The sequence below is a fragment of the Vidua macroura genome, chromosome 15, assembly GCF_024509145.1.
Source record: "Vidua macroura isolate BioBank_ID:100142 chromosome 15, ASM2450914v1, whole genome shotgun sequence".
Taxonomy (NCBI): Eukaryota; Metazoa; Chordata; class Aves; order Passeriformes; family Viduidae; genus Vidua; species Vidua macroura.
This window is the reverse complement of record NC_071585.1, coordinates 4,188,251-4,207,855: the sequence shown is the minus strand read 5'-3', so window position 1 is coordinate 4,207,855 and position 19,605 is coordinate 4,188,251. Positions and strand designations below refer to the sequence as shown.

Below are 19,605 nucleotides of genomic sequence, written 5' to 3'. Positions count from 1 at the left end.
TGTGACATCAATGACTGACTGGGACTGCCAGCATTCCAAAAAGGATATCATCCTCATCTGCAGCCACTCAGGGCTGCGGGGTGGAGCCTGCAGCACAGGCTGAAACATTTACAGGTGCATAAGTACCTAGGGAAGGGCACAGGTGATGCACCTGTCCCGGGAAAGGAGCACTAGCACAGGTGTGTCACAGCTCACCAGCTGCCTGGCTTAGAGCATGAGCTTCTTTGACCCACAGTCGCACTCCCCTCCACGCTGCAGCCCACAGTTCCCAAATATCGGCCAAGAGCCTCCGGAGATGAATATCTACTACGAGAACTTCTTCCATCCGCAGAACGTCCCGAGTCCCCAGCGACCGAGCACCTTTGAGACGACAGATTACAGCAGCACTCCCAATCCTTACCTCTGGCTAAATGGACCTTCCATCACCCCCCCACCGTACCTGCCGGGCTCCAACGCCAGCCCCTTCATCCCGCAGTCGTACGGGATGCAGAGGCAGCTCTTGCCCAACATGCACGGCTTGGGAGGAACCGACCTTGGCTGGCTTCCCCTCCCGTCCCAAGAGGAGCTCATGAAGTTGGTGAGACCGCCTTACTCCTACTCTGCCCTCATTGCCATGGCCATCCACGGGGCACCTGACAAGAGGCTGACTCTGAGCCAGATCTACCAGTACGTGGCTGACAACTTCCCGTTCTACAACAAAAGCAAAGCTGGCTGGCAGAATTCCATACGGCACAACTTGTCTCTCAACGACTGCTTCAAGAAGGTGCCTCGAGATGAAGATGATCCAGGTATAGCCCTCTCCCCCTTTTCCCCACCTCAAACTAAACTTGATGAATTTTAAGATACCTAATGCACTGTAAAGAGACATAGTAGCCCAGATACAGGACATAGACACAGTAGCATTTTGTTTTCAAAAGGCTGAACTAGAAAGCAGCTGTGCACAGCTGAGGTGTGAATCAGTGCTGCTGTGAGACCTCTGCAGGGAAGGGAATTCTGTCCTGCCCTGGGTCTTCCTGAGAATGGATCAATGAGCTGAGCATGAGACCCAGCATGCACAGGAACATTTAATTGGGCAAGGCACACTCAATACCCATTTGGTGCAATGCATGACTTGTGTCAAACTTAACTGGGAATTCAAGGGAAGGGGATTCGTCAAAGACATCCAATGGCTTTGGGGAGTCAGCATTAATTCTCAAGAGGAGAGCAGGCTGCTTTTATTTTGTTTGTTTCAATTAGTGTTTTCCTTGGAATGATACCTCTGTCATTACCAATCCCTTGGCTGTTAGGCTGTAGATATTCCTTTATTCATTGTTTCCTATCAATAGCTGATAAGAACTATCAAGAACCATAAAGAATATTAAAAACTCATTGACTTTATTCTGCAGTAGAGGGCCAAAAGCCTAGTTCTGTCTTATTAGAAACCTATGCTACCCCACTGAATCTGGAGTGGGATCCCAGTGTGGGATTTGATTACTCTCTGCCATAAATTCAGAAGACCAGCTGTATACTGAAAACCTCCATCCCTCACCAAGAAAACAAAACAAAAAGCCCTTTTAGTGACTCTACTTGTATTTTTGCCTGTGTGAAGAGTCAGGGCTAAAGGGTAGAACCCAAACTTTAAACATGTTTTCTGAATTCAATAGACTTGTACTTTTGAGTGACTAAAAATATGTGTGTATTGCTCATGCAATTGTTCTGTTTCTGTGAAATGAGAGAAGCACTGTAAAGCCCTAAATGACTGGGGTTTTTTTGTTTGTTTGTTTGTTTGTTTGTTTTTTGTGCTTGTATGCATATTTTTAAACTAAAAGTGTGGGTTTGTTTCCTTGGTCAGGAAAAGGGAATTACTGGACTCTGGACCCGAACTGTGAGAAGATGTTTGACAATGGAAACTTTCGCAGGAAGCGGAAGAGAAAGTCTGACATTGAGGCCAGTGCTGCTGCTCTTGCGTCTGAAAAATCCGAGGACAGTACCCTGACTGGCAGCCCCAAAGCTGCAGAGCATCAGGATATCTTGGAAAACTCATCACCTGGGACTGACAATTCACCTGAGAAAGGATCTCCTCCTCCCTCCTCCAGCAGCCCGTGCCTCAGTAACTTCCTCTCCAGCATGACCGCCTACGTCCACGGCTCCAGCTCGGGGAGCCGCTCCGGCCCCGTGGGACTCAGCTCTGAGCCCATTGACAAAATGGGGCAGAACATGGTAGGCTTCAATTCCTACTCCCCACTCTCCAGTATTCCCAGCCATGGTGTGGGAGACTGGTCCAATTCCATGCCTTCCAGTCACCTTGGCCACAGCAACTCGGTGCTCAACCAGTTTAACACCCATTTTTACAGCAGCCTCAGCACAAACAACACCCTGTACTCCAGGGAAGGGACAGAGGTTTAAATGAAGGATTCTAGGACACTAAAGGATAGTTATTTATGAGAGGAAACGATCCAAGGGCAGGTGATCAGCATTAGCCTCTTGTCTCTAGGACCACACTGCATCCTCCTCCTGACAGCCACAAACTTGTTACCCATTATACTGAAATCACAAACACTCCACATTCAGCAGCTGCACGTGGAAAATCAGGGATACTAAGAGGAAGAATAGTGAAAAGTTCTCCTTAGACACTGCTTGTACAGCTGCCAGCCAGGGTCCTCGACAGAAGTCCTTGAGAAGTTAGTTTGCCTTAGGCAGGAGGCTCTTTCTGGCGTGGCATTAACATTGCTGTGCTTTTTAAAGTGATAACAGAAATGTGGTGGTACCTCTAAATATCCTGTCTTCAAGTCCAGGCTGCCTGTACTAAATGCTCAGCGAGTTCTTATTTGGCCAAAGCTCTCCTGAACACTGCAGGATCCATAATAAAAACCCCTGTATAGTGACTAACTACCAACACTTGAATGGTGAGTGCTGCCTTTGGCTTTCTCTCATGCCAGTGCAGACCTTGTCCAAAGCTTGACCCCCTTCCAGTCCTAGGGGGAATGTGGCTGTGCAGCAAACTGACATCATCATCATGGACACAACAGGGATTTTGAAGCTGCAGGGAAGCATAACAAAATACACGGGAATTGTCTTCTGCTGTTGGATCTTTGTGCTTTCAATTCTAATTACAGGGTCAATTTTATTCCTTACACATGTAACTCTAGTCACATAAGGGAAACAGGATCTGTCCTGAATATATAAATATATATGTTTAAGACATGTTTTTTTCTAAGAAGAAAACACATTTGTTATATCTTAACTTTCTATGTGAATTATTTCTACTGAATAAAGGGTTTGAATACGGGGGTGGGAGGTGAGGGAAGAAGAAAAGGGAGGTAAAAGTTTAACTGTCTCTGAATTTCAGTTTCAAAGGCTGGATCTTTCAGAGTATCAACTGCAGATATTGTAAAAAGTCTCTGTACTGTATTTTTTTTCATTTTGTAAAAGCCCATGCTGTTCGTCCTTGTGTAAATATTAGAAATAATTCTTATTTTTCCTACCCTCTACTGTAGCAACAAACATTTCAAAATATAGGTGAAGTTTTTTTAAACAAAGACTTGACTCGAGTTCCACATTCATGTAGAGTAATATCTCAAAATGGATAACCCCAGAATCATTTTTAATAAAGCATTTGTATAGAAGAGTGTGTACTTGTGTTTGTACTGCGCTACTTAAGCCTTTAAAAGTCTCCCTACCTGTGTGACTTGAGCAATTTGTGTGAGGAAGAGCAGGGTAAGGGTAGCAGAAGGTCAGATGCTCAGATGACATGTCGAGGCCATCAGCATTTGCATACCTGGAAAATATAACTGGCTGCTATTATGCAAAATACTATCACTGAATAAAAATCACCCTTGGAGTTTCCCTACTGGAGTAAAGTGGTGCCAATCATTTAAATTTCAGAAAGCAGACTGTTTTCACCTGTCAATTAGCCAACACGACTGCAATTTTCCTGCATTCTTATTTATTATTGAATTTCTTTTATGTTTCAAGTTTTCCACTATCGAGTTTGCTCTGGCTTTTCCTAGTTTTAAATCCACTATAATAAATTGCCACTTGGGAGTTAAAGCCTACCTACACTACTAAAACCTTTGTTCAATAAAAAAAGAAAATGCCCTTCTGGTGGTGTCCTTGTGCCATCACTGTAAGTTTCTCTCAAGTCAGGCACGTGCTGAGGCCTGAGCTGTAACTCCTGCCCTTAGAATCTTCCAACCCTTGCAGAATCTCAGCCTGCTGGGTGGGCTGCAAGATTCCCTGCAACTCTGCAGTGGCAGCATTTGTCATAGAGATCTGCTCATGTTAAAACTGAGAAATGTCTTCAGTCACTGTGCTTATGCCTTGGATTCAGCAGACATGCCACAAAGTGCCCAGAAATACAGTTCCTGTAGAATATATGGCTCACAAAATCAGAGGAGCTGTTTTCTTTAGGGCTGAAATGGAAAATGTTCCATTATGAACTTAGAGACCAAAAGTGTGGGGGGAAAAAGGTGGAAAATGAAGAAGAATGACTTTACTAAGTGCCAGCAGAGAGTAAAAAGCAACTCCTTTGTCTCTCAGCACTTTGTTTGACTCTCCTAGTGCCCAATCCCAGATAATAACAGGAACTCCATAGAGCTGTGCATAAAAACAAGCTCGTGCCTCATTGCTTCCCAGATGCTGTCAACCCAATACCACGTTTGGCTTCTGTATGCTGAGCAAGTGCTGCCAAAATTCCAGCTCACAGACAAAGGTTTGTTCTCCAGTGGCTTCCCTGAACACCAAGGAATTGGTTCCCCTGCAGCCACTGAGCGGACTTGGCACGTCTGGTGGTGGAGCTGCTCTTCAAGGAGGAGAGCAAAGATGATTGCATGCATTGTAATCCTATTTCTCCTCCAAACAGAACCACTTTGAAATGAAAAAATCTTTGTCTCTATTTTGTGTTTTGCAGAAAGAACTGGTTTTGGTAAGCAGCCATGTCAATGCATTCCTGGAGCTCCTGCACATCCTGAAGCAGCTGCAGGGAAACTTAGCAACTATTCTTGTATGAGCAGCAGCACTGCTCTGTCAAAGGTAATGCTCCCCTTCCTGTACTTGACCAATATGAGTGTAAGAGTTTTGGATGGAAGAGCACCTGGGTTTTAAGATTTTTTTTGCCTATTATTTTGTTTGTTTGTTTTTAAGTATGCTATTAAAGAAGCCACTAATGTTGAATCTGTAATTAAAATATATTTAAAATATCACTGATATTTATAGACCTATAGTGTGATTAATAAACATATTTACTAAACTGCTCAAAAAGAAAATCTGGGCTCCAAGAACTCTGTATAGTTCTCCCTGTTAAGATTCTTGATCGATTATTTCATTCTTAGAGTGTTTTGCGTTGAGATACAGCTGTCTTCACATACCACTGTGTTTCATGACTCTGCAATTATTTGTCCCTGGTTTAAATGTTAACCCTTACAGGCTGCTCATATCTCCCCACAAACACAACCAGACCTAAAGTGCCAGAGTAGGTTACTACTTGCTTTCCTTCTGTATCACAGCAGAACTGCAAATATTAGAAGCTTTCACTGGCAGGCAGTGTGTCTTGACTAATGATTAATGAGTAACAAGTTCCTACCTAAGTCTGAGGTATATTGCTGCTGAATCCCTGGGGCAGCTTCATTGATCCCATTAGAAACACTTTCCCTGGGTTCTTACCCCAAAGTTTCCCCAATCTGTGTCCTGGCTCTGCAGCCCTGGAGTCTCTTCAGCCCTGGCTCTAGTGCCAGGGAGAGGAGAGATTTGGGGTTCACAGCAGAGGTCTGGGTACAGCTGTAGATCCCTTGTACCACTGCCAGGGTTGTTCCACCTCGTTATGGGATCAGCTGCAAGCCTGCAGCCCTGCAGTAATAGGTTCTGTTTAGCTGAGGTCCTTTGTGCCCCAAAACAGTCCTGTTGGAGACCCATCTACAATTCAAGACATTTAAGCCACAAGGTTTAAAGATTTGTGTTTAACTGCAAGGTTCCAAATGCCTGAGCTTCCAGATGATAAACTGATGAGAGCTTAAATGTTACAGCTGGTTCAAAGATGACACCAAGAGGTGTGGCCCAGGTATCCCCTGTACAGGAAAATCACATCTCAGGCCTCTCAGTATTTACTTCTCCCATAAACAGCAGTGGGGACTTTGCCAGGTTCACTCAGAATTACAATGCACTAGCTTTCTCTCATGAGGGGATACTTTATGAAACTCTTCACTGTTTAGTAGTGTCAATAGTTGCTTTGTTGCTTCATGTGAAAGCATCCCCAGGGGAGGAAAACAATGAACTTCTTCCCAGTAGGTTTGCCAATTCCTAACACTTCCAGTTTGTAGCACTTCGCAGCAATCCTTACAACTCTTTCTTAAGGATTTTAGAAAGAGCTGCCCTGGACCTGTGTGATTTGTTGCCTAAGTACCACACCTCTGAATCTGTGAGCTATGAACCAAAAGCCTGCTGTACACTTGGAACCTGCAGCTTTCCCTGCTTTAAGTGCTGACAGCTGCAAGACTGTGTTGCTGTGGTCCTGGAGGCATTGCTGTTAAATACACCTCAGCTGGTGCTTGCCATGGGCTAGAAACCTGCAGAGCTGTCATGCCCTGGACAGAACGACACTTCAGTTTTTCTTATTTATGCTGCAAGTCTAGTTCTAAGGGGGGGTAAAGACTGTGATCTATCAAAACAACCCTTCCTTGGTGTATTTGCCCAATATCCTGCCTGCTGATATTTTGTGCAAATTCATTTTCAGAATACCTATATAAAATTAATTTTTGCATGTCTTGTGTTAGCTAAATTGCAATACAAATTGTGCTTTACCTCAGCATGGTATTGATTCTTTTTAAATCCTAAAAGCGTTCCTCTGCTAATGTCATTGCACAGTGGCTTCTGCAATGACATTGTGCATCAATGATATATCCCTTGTGCAGCATACGATATCCTTTGCTCTTTAAGAAGGAAGGTGCCAAGTTGACGAAACTCTAAAAGTAGCCATTCCAGTCTTCTAAAAAGTGCTTTCATTATGTGACAGCCAGCAGTAATCTTCATGTTAGGCATATTTTGATTCTATAACTGCCCTGAACTGCTCCAACTCCTCTCATTCAATCCTTTGCAGATCTGTCCTGCTGCCTCCTCGTTACCAGTGATGAGTTCCACTAAATAGTTCCCCTTGCTTGTTCCTCTGGCAGATTCCAGAAGGCAAGGTAGGCAGGCAGTAACAGGTGTTAGCATCGAACTCTGCATGAGGAGCTGTCAGAAGCTCTGCTGTAAGTCCATGACACATCAGGAGAGCTTTTGCCAGGTTTGGAATTGTGTGTAGGTGACCTATGACAGCTGGATCAGTAACACACTTCATCCCTGCAGAGACCCCAGCTGCAGGAGCAACCTGCACACAATTGGCACACAGTTAGAGAAACTAATTGTGCATTGCCCAGTACCTCAATGATGGAAGCTTCCAGGCACCACATGGCAAATTGACTTGTGTCATCAGGGAAACTTTTTTCTACATTCTGCACACAGGTTCATCAGGGCCTCAGAATTTCCCTGGAGTCAAGATGTCCCACAAAGCAGTGGAGGTTATTTGGACTGCAGCACAATGACAGGCACAAAGCTGCTCAATTTATCCCCTCTGTTGCCTTTGCAGAGCTATAGATTTGTGTGAAGTGTCAGTAGCACAGCACAGCAGGGTAATAATACAGCTCAGTAGCCATTTGATGCTGTTGTTTGTACAATGTGTTCTGACATGAGCAGCTTATTGTTTGCTAGTTCATGACAAGAACTTTGTGTATGCAAACTTGCATGCAAATCAGGCATCATTTATTATGCTTCTCTCCAATGAGAGTGGAAGGAGAAAAACCACTGTTTAACTTCAGCAATGCATTTTCCTATGAATAGGGCAGCTATTAAATGATTTATGGAAGGAATGTTAAGAATGCAAGAAGTTCAAAGAAGGTGGAGGAACATCTTTTTCCCTTGTCAGCTGGGAACCTGGCTATTTAATGCTGATAAAGCCATCATCTAACTTGACTTCATCTGTTGTGCCCATAGGATGTACCTGCACTTCACTGCATCACAAACAGGGAGATCTCTAATTAGTCTTAGTGTTATTTAAAACACCCAAACCAGTTTAACACAATTCTTACACAGAAGACGAAACGATGAGGGGGTTGATATTTATTCACTCTTGTTGCCTGTTGCTTTGTAGGGGTCCTTCCCTACCCTGGGACTGCCAAAGCTGTGAGAAGCCCTGTTCAGCTCAGGTGTGAGGAATTCTCCTGGACCTGCCCCTTAATTTTGCCAGACTGGAGATAATCATTTGGCATGCTCATACTTCTTTAACCCCATGAACTTGCATGATGATTTCCCCTTCTGCAGTGAAATACGTAACATTTTCACAAAGGTGAGAATTTTAGGGGTTTTTTTTTATGATATTGCACATTTTAATAGGAAATATCTTAATGAAAAATTCTACCCAGATTACATAACATTAATATTAATATTAATAAGCTGGCCTTATCACATATCTTTAATTTAAATTGAATAGACAGACTTTAATGAGTGGTACAGGTACTATAAAATGGATATTATTTTTCATTTAATTTTATTGGATTCATTCCTATGCAATCCATCAGGCAGACAGTGCAAACATGCATGTTAAAAGAGACATAAATAACCTCATGTGGACTAAGTACCACTTAGAACAATGGTGAACAAACATGTATCCTGCATGCAAAGGCAAGTATTGAAAATTATTGGTTCTTGGGATGCTACAAGATCCTTACTAATTCCTATTGAATATTTAATCTTTCTCCCTCTCCATAACAGGAAATTCTAGAGCAACATTTATCTGACACTTTTCTTGTCACCTACAGAAAAGTTGCTGGGGTGTTACAGAGTCAGTCTTGTGTGCTGTAAAATCACAGGTTCTCAGAAATTGCACACTTAGGTCGTTGTTCTTCCCTTGGCACTGAAAGCCACCCCCATTCATGCACCACAGCAGACAGCACACAGAGCTATGCCTTGCTGTGCTTTGCTTTGCACTGAGACTGCTTCATCATTTGTGTCACTGACACGTGGCCTCCTTAGTAATCAGGCACTTCTTATTTGGTGTAAGCATTAAATTTCATTGATCCCAGATTTGTACTGAGGAAAAATGGAAAGCTTACAGAAGCTGAACATTTTTCCAGGAGCACAAAGTCATCTCCTGTTCTGCTTGGAAGTGGTAAATTTGAACTAACTCTGCCTAGTTATGGAGCCAGATTGTTTTTATATTTGGATTTATCTCACCTTGTCTCCATGCACCTTCAGGAGACATGTGCCAAAAAATGTGATATGCTCTGCAAGATGTGCATGCAGAGCAGTCACTAGTTTCCTGTTATGTGTATCCTTCAAGATCTTTAAACCATTTTGATAGGAAATAGATGCAGCCAAAAAACATATAATTGCCTGCCCTCAAGCAAGGACAAGACAATGTAAGTCACCTACAGATTTCCTTGCAATATGCTTTTTCTAGTTTCCATATAGTGTGTTGTTTAAAGCAAATATTGTAAATTCAATTGATTTTTTGATGTTAGCATTAAATCAAATATTGTAACTTTATGCAATTTTTGAAGACAGTATTTATGCAAATAAATATGCAAAGAGGCCAGGTCTTTTATCCCCTGGCAAGTCAGTAAGGTAGCCCTTAAAGGCTGAAAGTCCTCAGACCACTGCCAATCAGGACATTTTTTCCCCTCTATCAAAGTATTTAACATTCCTATCCCTGCACAGAAGGGAAAAAATAAGGTCATAGCTGTGGAAAAATCTGTTGATCATAACTGATAATATGAAAATGAAGCAGTCAAGCAGGCTGTGGATAGCGCAGGTCAGGTCTACTTACACAAAGGCAAAGTTAGAAATGCAGTGATAGAAACATGAAAATTCTGCAACATGAATGAAACAGAAGCCACCAGTTGTGGTCAGATTAATCCTTTAATACTGCTGGTATTTCCTTGTTGCCATGTGGGATAGGTGATGGCTGGAGTGTCCTGTTATCCCAGACACAGGGGGAGTAACACCAACAACTGGGACAGAGAAAGGGCTGACCTAAACCCTGCAGTGTGGACAGCAAACAAAAACTCTGCAACTTGAGAATTTTCCAATTTTAGGTGGTTTTGACACAAGTGAAAGCAAAGTATTAACTACCTCCTGCAAATTCTGAACTTCAATGTCACAGTGGTTTCTGCACAACTTTGAGAGTTGGGGTATTATTGTTCTTATCTATGTGATCCAAGAGCGAAGCTGTCTGCTTAATCACACATTTTTACTATATATTTATTGAGATTATTCATCTCCTAAGTAGTTTGAGTTTGCAGATTATATTTGTAAAGGAAATTTTCATCTGAAATTTATTTTAAAAGTTTTATGTTAGATTTCAGTGGACAGTTGTACGGACAAAACACACAGGTCTGTGTACTATGTGCAAATAATTCTGTAGATATGTACAGACTGGATTTGAATAATATCAGGTAAATCAACTTCTACTCCTGAAGTTCTGTGAAAATTATATTTTAAGCCCCACCCTATTGCCTCAAAATTGTGCTTGTTGAACTCAATGTTTTTCCAGTAAGGAAGAAACAACTCAAAACAAAAAGCAAGGGGGGTCTGTATTTTATCCTGAATGCACTGAATGCTTCACATACTCCTATAATAAGCTGGAGGATTTAATGGCAGGAGCAGTACTTTGTGAAACAAGCATGAAACTGAACAGACAGGGACTGGGAAATAACTCTGGAACAACTTAAACTAAAATTGCCACCAAGGTTTCTGTCACAAAGCTTCATCCATGGTCTCACATAATTTCAGACTAATTCTGTATTTGGGTAACTGCTCTGTGAGACACTTTCATCCCATCTTCCAAGGGAAAAAAAAAAATTGAAATCTCAAACAGTTTCAAATCATCAAAAGTTTTAAAAATAGGTGTGTGTTAGGAGAAGTGAGATGGGCTTTGTTATATGAATTTCAATGGTCCTTCTTGCTCACTATTTTTTTTCCACAGTCCAACTGACTCTGAATCAGGGTTCACACCTGAAATGACAGTAGTGAGGACTCAAGATTCACTCTGTCCCCTGGGTCTCTGCAAGCTTTAACCACACACTGCAGATGCACACTGGGGTTGGAAAGGAGACATGGGCACTTTGGACCTGACAGTTATTTTACAAGAATGGGATAATTACATTGATAGAACAGAGAAAATGAGCCATGCACAAATTAACAATCAAAATTAAATGCACGTGTAATTAAACACAAACAAGGGAACAGCCCAGTTTTAAAGGTTGCTTATAAAACTGCATCAGAGTTTGTGTAAAGGGCCAGAATTTACTGCTTTTGCCAATTGCTGGCTATTAACTCCCAGTGTAGCTAAAGCTGCATTACAAATTTAAAGTGAAGTGACTTTATCTGCTTGTACCTCACACAGTGAAATAATGACATCCACTTCTGCTGGTTAGAGTTTCTGTGGGGCTCTAGAGCCTGGAGAGCTGCAGTGTTTCACTGATTGTATTTGTTGTAGGCTAAACTCAGGTGGAGAATGTCTGCTCCTGCTGCAATCATTCAAATGGCACTCAGCTGTGTCTCCAGATGGATGGAGCCCATTGTCTTAACTACAGCACCTAACTGAAAGCACTCTGATCAATAACATGATTCCTTTACTTCCACCCTTGAAAAGAAAATAAAATCCTCCTTTAAATTACTCTTTAAAAGGAAAATGTACCTGAAAATCAGTTGTTCATCACAGGGTTCTTGAACTACTTTTTGCTCACACTTACAGCATAGGAGAAATTTATCTGATACTGCAAAATGACCTCCTGAAAAATCTGCCAGAAGTTCCAGGTTTTCAGATGCTTTTTCCAGTTATTTAATTTTGAAATACTGGAAAAGCCACTATTCACTTTTGAAATCTATCATCAGTCTGTACTTTCCTGCCAGGAGAGAGTGGGAAAAGATGTAATGGGACCATAACAGCCATTGCCTGTGCTCTCACAATGCCCCAACCACAACAGAAGAGAGGATTTATGCATCCTACGTGTCTTGCCCAAGTTTAAAAGCTTATGGATTCTGTCTGAAACGATGAGCAAACAAATGCCAGTAACTCAGGGGAAGATTGAATCCATTTTCCACATACAGTGAAAAAACAAAGGCCATTTAATAAAGCCCAACAGTTGGGTCTCTCACCCATGCACACAAGCTTTTCCTTAGCATCTTACTAAATTATTTGTTTGCTTGTTTTCCAGGGGAACCTGCCTGGCTGGAACTGAAGGGGACTGGAGCAAGAGGTGTTCTGAACTTAGCAGCACAGCTCAATTAAGGTAAAGAAATCCACAGAAGTCCATTTGCCTGGTAAAGCTGCAGTGGGGACAATTAATCTCTCACAGCAATTACAGTTACAGGAATTGGCTCTACAAACTTGGTGCTCTGCTCTATGCTTACATTTGAACACTGCTAATATGTGACAGATAATAATTCTTTATGTATTAAATGCAGACTGATGTTTTCCTTTGTGTCCAGTGTATGTTTTGCTTCCAAAGGAAGGAAAATGCATTATAAAACTATCTTCATTATGCTTTCCTGTAAAGTGCCAGCTTCCTGAAAATCATGTGTGTATTTGCACTTTGCTCATTTGGAAACTGAGGTTTGGAATGAATGGACATATCTGAGGTGAGGCAGTAAGTTGGTGTTACAAACGAGAGAGTTTGAGATAACTTTAAAAAAAAAAAACTGGCAAGGGTATGAGCAAAAGTCAGATTTGTCCCTTTTAAGAGACTTTAAAATCCCTTCCCCTTTATCCTGCATAGCAGTGTTACCATGACAGCTGACAGTCACAGAGAGGACAAGGACACAGCACACCTGGGTTCTTGTGAGCTTGGTTAAAAATTGTAACTCAGTGTACTTCTCTATCCTGCAATCACAGGTACTGGTGGAAACACCACGATCCCTCTTTGCCCTGCACCCCATACCCTGTTCATGTGATTATATCTTCCAGCTTGTAATTATCTCCTTGGTGCAGCCCCTCAAGAAACAATAAGCCCTCCTTACCTTCCTGCAGAAAGGAGTTAACACACATCCCCACTGAACAGACCTAGTTCAGCTGAATTGTGATGGCTCTTTAAAGAATTACAATAGCAGGATTTGATGACAAAAATATGTGTGTATTTTATATATTTTATCCTCGTTATCCAGATTTTTTGACTCAGCAGGAGCTGTCTTCTCTTTAACTTCATGCATCTGTCATTATTTAGGCAGAAAACACTCTCAGAATGGACCAAAATTTTAAGAGCCCTGGTAATTCTGCAGTTTCTTCTGATTAGTGCTGGTACAAAGGTGCACCCTACACCTGCCATGGTATAAAAGGTGATCTTTACAATAAAAATAGTTCTTAATTCAGCATGCATCACCTAGTAGTTGTAAGTAAACCCAGATGAGGTATATGGAATGGCTAAACCCTGTTAGGACATCACTCACATGTTCATGATGCACATTTATAAAGAGGTTTTCCAGTGCTGAGTTGGTGATCCAATGTAAATGCATTTCCCATTGTCTGAGGCATTTTGATTGTGACTGCACTAACTCTGTTACCCTGCTGTTTGTAACACTTCTGTAACAGATGATCATGTGAGTACCAGCAAATGATGACACTGTAAATACAAACAAAATAACTTTATATATCACTTCAGACATAGTTAGCACATGAAACCTAAGAATCCAAGCATAAAAAGATGGGATCATGCATATTAATCATCTTAGAACAATGAAAATTACAGTGAAGCCTGGAGAACTACACAGTATGCATTATTTTCATTTTGAAAACCTCTTTCTAAATCTGTAAATTTGAGTTCTGAAATAGTTTCTGTTTAGATTCTTTTCCTCAGTTTAATATTGACTGAACCACCAAAAACCATTCTGAAGTTCCTATTTGTTATGTTCAGTTTTACTTTGTTTCCTTTTTTCTTCAGAAGGTATATTTGAATTGAAATTATTTTGGGGATTAAAAGCTCTGACCTACTCAGAATAGTGTGCAAAGAAGCACCTGATATCCCAATCCCATACATCCTGGTAATGGAAAGGGAACATGTATGGAAAGGGGTTTCATGGTGTCCAAAAATATGAACAGAGGAGCAAACTCTTGCACACCTATCACATATTTTAGATATTCTGTTTCAAGGGTGATGTGACAGTACTGAAATTACCTCATAAAACCCTGAGCAGTTTGAGACAAAGTGGAGCAGGAACAGTAGAATGCAGCAGTAACTGTTCTCTGTGGTGGTAAATTCTGAGTCTAGAAGGAAAAACAAGGGGAAGAAATATGTGTTAATAGTAATTTAGATAAAGAGGTTTTCTGGAAAAAGACATGACCCAGTAATGTAAAGAATAGAGAAAAACAGAAATAGTTGTTTTCATAAAACCATCAGCAAAATGTCATGTTCAATATACTGTAAGGATATCTATAAAATAAGAAATTAAGTAGAAAATCATAGGAAAAAAAGTATTATTTTAAGCATTTTCATTTGCATCTTGATGAAAAATAGCCTGTTTTTTAATTGCTTATATTATGTTAAACAGTACCCACAAGAAATGTCAGCACTGTTGAAAAGCAACCCATAAAGTTTTACTCTAATGTCATGCATGGGTAAATGATTGTTAAATCAGTAAAAAATTGGCAAAAGTGAGATCAGAATCCAACTCAAACCACAATTCTTGGGAGAAAAAAAATCGTAGATCTATGTTTATAATATTTAACAATAAAATTTACAGCCCTGTTATCTGCCAGTTATGCAAAAACAAACACTTGTGCAGGAGGAGTGTGCCATGTGTTTATACATAAACAAATGGCCTAATCCTGCCCTAGGGCACTGCAGTGCTGGAGCACACACGGCGTGGGCTGAGGAAACCAGCCAGGCCAGGAGAGAGGTGAATTGTCCCAAGCACCTAAAGGGAATGCAAGGTGAAGTTCCAGGCACAGCTCGAGTTCACATCTAGGAGCAGGCTGCTGGCTGGGCACAGAGCAGAGCTCAGGAGTCAGCAAAGCAGAGCTCTGAGCTTGCCCAAGCCAGCAAAGCAGCGCTCTGAGCTTGCCCAAGCCAGCAAAGCAGCGCTCTGAGCTCGCCCAAGCCAGCAAAGCAGCGCTCTGAGCTTGCCCAAGCCAGGAAAGCAGAGCTCTGAGCTTGCCCAGGAGCCAGCAAAGCAGAGCTCTGAGCTTGCCCAAGCCAGCAAAGCAGCGCTCTGAGCTCGCCCAAGCCAGCAAAGCAGAGCTCTGAGCTCGCCCAAGCCAGCAAAGCAGAGCTCTGAGCTCGCCCAAGCCAGCAAAGCAGCGCTCTGAGCTTGCCCAAGCCAGCAAAGCAGAGCTCTGAGCCTGCCCAAGCCAGGAAAGCAGAGCTCTGAGCTCGCCCAAGCCAGGAAAGCAGAGCTCTGAGCTTGCCCATGCCAGCAAAGCAGAGCTCTGAGCTCGCCCAAGCCAGCAAAGCAGCGCTCTGAGCTTGCCCAAGCCAGCAAAGCAGAGCTCTGAGCTTGCCCAAGCCAGCAAAGCAGCGCTCTGAGCTCGCCCAAGCCAGCAAAGCAGCGCTCTGAGCTTGCCCAAGCCAGCAAAGCAGAGCTCTGAGCTTGCCCAAGCCAGCAAAGCAGAGCTCTGAGCTTGCCCAAGCCAGCAAAGCAGAGCTCTGAGCTCGCCCAAGCCATGGCAGCTCTGTCTCAGGAGAGCTCCATGAGACCTGCACAGCCTGCAGCCAGTGCAGCAGTGCAGGACATTGGCTCTGTGCATCTTCCCCTGCTGTCACTGCTGTAGCAGGGACTTTTTGTGTCACATTCCAGCACTGAGGGGAGCTCACTCGTCAGGCATGCTCCTCTGATCCAGGAAATACTGTCTCTGGCATCTCCCATAAAATAGAAAGAGGCATAGGTCATACGAGGTTCTGTGTTACTGATATTCCTCTGAAAAGTTGTTTCATGTCATTCATTAAATGTGGAACATAATTTATACTCTGCATACTATCCTCAAACTGCATTTTTCAACATAATGGATAATTCTTCCAGTTTCCTTTTCTGGTCATATCTAGTGAGTCTGATAATGAAATGTAAATTAAATATTTACTTGCTGTCATGCTGCTTTTCTTTTCTCATCTGGTATGGAAGAAACTGAGTCCAATGATTGTTACTGTTCTGTGAAAGCTTGACAGAGTCTCAGCAGTTTGAGTTTGCCTTCACTAGAGAGGAGGCTGTCTCTGAGATGAATTTTGAGATTTGGGGTTGGTCAGGTGACAGTTTTGCTATACAAGAGGCTGTAAGGAGACAGGGCAACAGTATAGAACTAGGAAGTTGCATCCTTCCTGCAGAGCAAATCCATAGATTTGCTTCCTGTGCTGATCAAAGAGACTGATGGCCTTACCCTGCACACAGAAGGAGGCAGCCGGTAATCCTCATAAAGATTATATCAGAAGCTTTTTCTGCAGGGTGTAGAAAACTTTGATTAAAAGCCCATCTTTATTGTGAAAATTAGCCCTTGGTAGAAGTTATCAGACAGGCCAAGGTAATCAGGTAATCTAGGCCTTAATCAAAACAGTAGTCCGTTGCATTAAGGCACGTCAAAGATTATTTTCACTGCTATAAAAAGTGACTCATTTGGGTCATTATGTATCTAAGATATGTTGTGCCCATGCAACAAGGTACACTAGTTTGCCATAAAAAAAAAAGACACAATTTTATTATGTGGCAGAACTTGATGCATTTTTTTGGTTGGATTTGGGAGGGCTTTTTAGAGGTGGTGGTCTTTTCACCTCGTGTCATTGTCATCCTTGATGTGGCAACATAATGGACACACCATCTTTAGCTCCAAACGCTTTTGTTCCAGCTAGTACCAGAAAGGACCTTCACCCAAAACCAGGACTAAAGAGGAGAAATGGGTCACTAATTGTACTTGCAAAAAACTTTGTAGAGCTCAGTGTCTAAGGCAGTGGCTCTACTTTAAAAGAGGTCACAATGGCAGCTCCATATTATGGAATTTCGTGAAAAGACAAAGTGCTTTTCTTTATTGTGATTCTGCTTGGATGAGTGATTTTTCTGCTCCTGTTCAGCACACATGGTTTTTTTAGTGGATTGATTTTTTCCAGGCAAATCAAAACTGGCCCAATGTATGTCCAATTTCCAAAGTATTGATGACTCTCTCCAATTAGTTTTAACCCAGCCAGTCTTTGGAACCCCATCTCCTCCACCACCAGTTACAGGAGGGCACAGAGGGACAGACCTAAAGCTACGGTCAGTAAGAATTTTATTTAGAAAAATGCTGAGTAGAATAGAATTCTAAGATAGAACACCGAAATGGGCAGACATGTTGACAATTGTTAAACAGTTGGGGTTTTTCTAATACATTGTTCAGTTTAGGTAGGGCAGAAACAGCTCTGCTTCTCTCTGCAAATGCTTGACTTTTGTGGAGGAATGCTGAAGGAAGACATTCATTTGAATATAAATAAATCTGCATTTCAGGAAAGTATAGAGTGACTTCAAAATGTTTAGACCTAAGCAACAGATGGTGAGGCTGCTGCAGATCAGGCGTCACAAGAGAAATCACTGGCTCATTTCTCCTGGTTCTTTTCACTGATTTGCCTTAAGCCCAAGTGTCTTGCTGTTTTTATTTTAACTCTCATTTCTTTCAATCTTCCAGCCTTCAAACTTCAGTTTTTAACCCATGGTTTTAATTCTGCTACTGATATTATCAGTCAATCAACAAAATACAATTGTCTCTCGAACAAAGATTTCCCACTTGCGATTCTGAAGATTTAAAAGTAAATTGCTTCCCACTGAATCTAAGCAGATACTTGGAAGACAATTCTGCATCAAAAAACTGGAACTGAAAGCTAGAATTAAGCTTACCACTGTCTCTTCTTTGTGTCTTTTCTGAATATCACTTTAGAAATATATCCTGAGAGTTATTACAGACAGATGCCACCTCTAATCTTCTTTTAGCCAGATTACTGAAATATAAGCTCTTCTTTCTGCCATGCATAGGAACAATTTACAAGAGTTCAAACACTGACTTTGCCTCAGTAATGAGCTTGGATAATTTACAGAGAAGCAGAGTAAGGACAATAAAGTACTAAAATAGTATTTCAACAAGAGGCTCTTAGGTTGCCATCAAGTTTTCAGTAGATATGTTGTGCTCCATAGTTTTAAAACAAGACAAAATATAAAATTAAATAAACTAGGGAAAATAGGGGAGCTAGATAACTGCTGAAAAGCAAGTGGTAATGTGGTGGACTGGGACAGCAAGCAAAGGATGCAGGATGAAGTGTATAACTTCAAGTGCTGCCTACTTAAGAACTGAAAAAGGTAGTTAAAGCTGTAAAACTGATCTAAGGATTTGTACTGGGTGTGTCATGTAATGAAAAGCAATACTTTCATTAATATTTCTTCATTATTAATATTTTTAATCTGTCATTCATACATACTGTATACTTAGTCATTGTCTGCTAGTTGTTGTAAACAGCAAAACCTTAGCTGGCCTTAAATTAGAATTGCTTCCTAATTATCGTTTATTGCACAGGAACAAAATGCTACATTTTATGTTATTCTCAACAGGACCTCTAAAGCTCGGCTGGAGATAAGCAGTAAACACAGATGCATTCTTATAAATCACATTTTTGCATATAATTCCAATATGCCTGTAAAAGTGAAATTTCAGCTATTCCCCTGTTACCAACCAGCTCTGGTCTAGGAATTGATTCAGCTTCCACTGCAGAGTCTCCTCGCACCGTTTGTTCCAGCAGCTCAGATTTCCTTCATTTCCATACCATGAACAATTCACACCATTTTACATATTAAGTCTGCCTAGATTTTCCTGCATTTGACATTACGTGATGAAGAAAGTCCAGTCCCTCCCTTCTAGCCTAGATCACACTTGCTGCCCACTATACTGTCCTCTCTGGGAAAACTCACTTTTCCAGTAGGATCCCTGGATTCATTTTTATTCTGTTTGTTCTCCACTCAGTACTTCTACTCCACAAGCTGGATTACAGCTGCTGAGTTAGTGAATTTCGTTTGCATGAAGCCAAAATGATGAGGTTGTGCTAGAGGACGCTGGTATAACAAAACTAGTGGATGTTTGTTTATGAAATGAACATTTGTGTATTTATGAAATTGACATGTATCTATTTACAAAATGGACAAGTGTGTGAAAGACTTGATCTCCTTGAAGAAAGTTCTCTTTTTCAAAGCCTACCAGTCTGGTCTGTGTTTTTGTGATCAAGAACTTAGTAATTTTTTATTAGGTCAAATATGAGAAACTAAAAAGAGCAGCCTAGGTTGTACTAAGATGAATCATTAATTTCATAAAACCTGACACAGCTCGTTCTAGGTTATAACAGAAAATGGATGAAGCACTGCATAGGCGGGAATGTACATATTTTTTTTCCTTTTTTTTTTTTTTTTAAGAGAGCAAGAATTAAGAAATCTGTAAAAGTCAGCCAGCTAAACTGAATTCCAAGAAAAACCCTTCAACCATGCTAGCAAATATGTATCTTTCAAACGGCAAGAAACTTTAGGGTGAAAGTCACAGTTAACTGGAATTTGTCAGGAAAAAAAGCCGTGCCTAATCAGTGTAGCAGCCTTCCCTTGGCACGGCCCCATCAC

At 41.5% G+C, this 19,605-nt stretch overlaps 1 protein-coding gene across 1 annotated transcript; it reads left to right on the top strand.

Moving 5' to 3' along the window:
• Window positions 1-214: 214 nt before the first annotated feature.
• Window positions 215-3,250, top strand: FOXI1 (forkhead box I1). Its single transcript, XM_053991250.1, has 2 exons — window positions 215-788; window positions 1,832-3,250. Exons 1-2 carry the CDS (start codon window positions 215-217, stop codon window positions 2,383-2,385), a joined length of 1,128 nt encoding a protein of 375 aa, XP_053847225.1. The 3' UTR covers window positions 2,386-3,250.
• The last annotated feature ends 16,355 nt before the right edge of the window (window positions 3,251-19,605 follow it).

Coding starts and splice junctions, on each gene's coding strand:
- FOXI1 (XM_053991250.1), top strand. CDS start 215: ATGAGCTTCTTTGACCCACAGTCGCACTCCCCTCCACGCTGCAGCCCA. Junction 789..1,831: donor TCGAGATGAAGATGATCCAG/GTATAGCCCTCT, acceptor TTCCTTGGTCAG/GAAAAGGGAATTACTGGACT.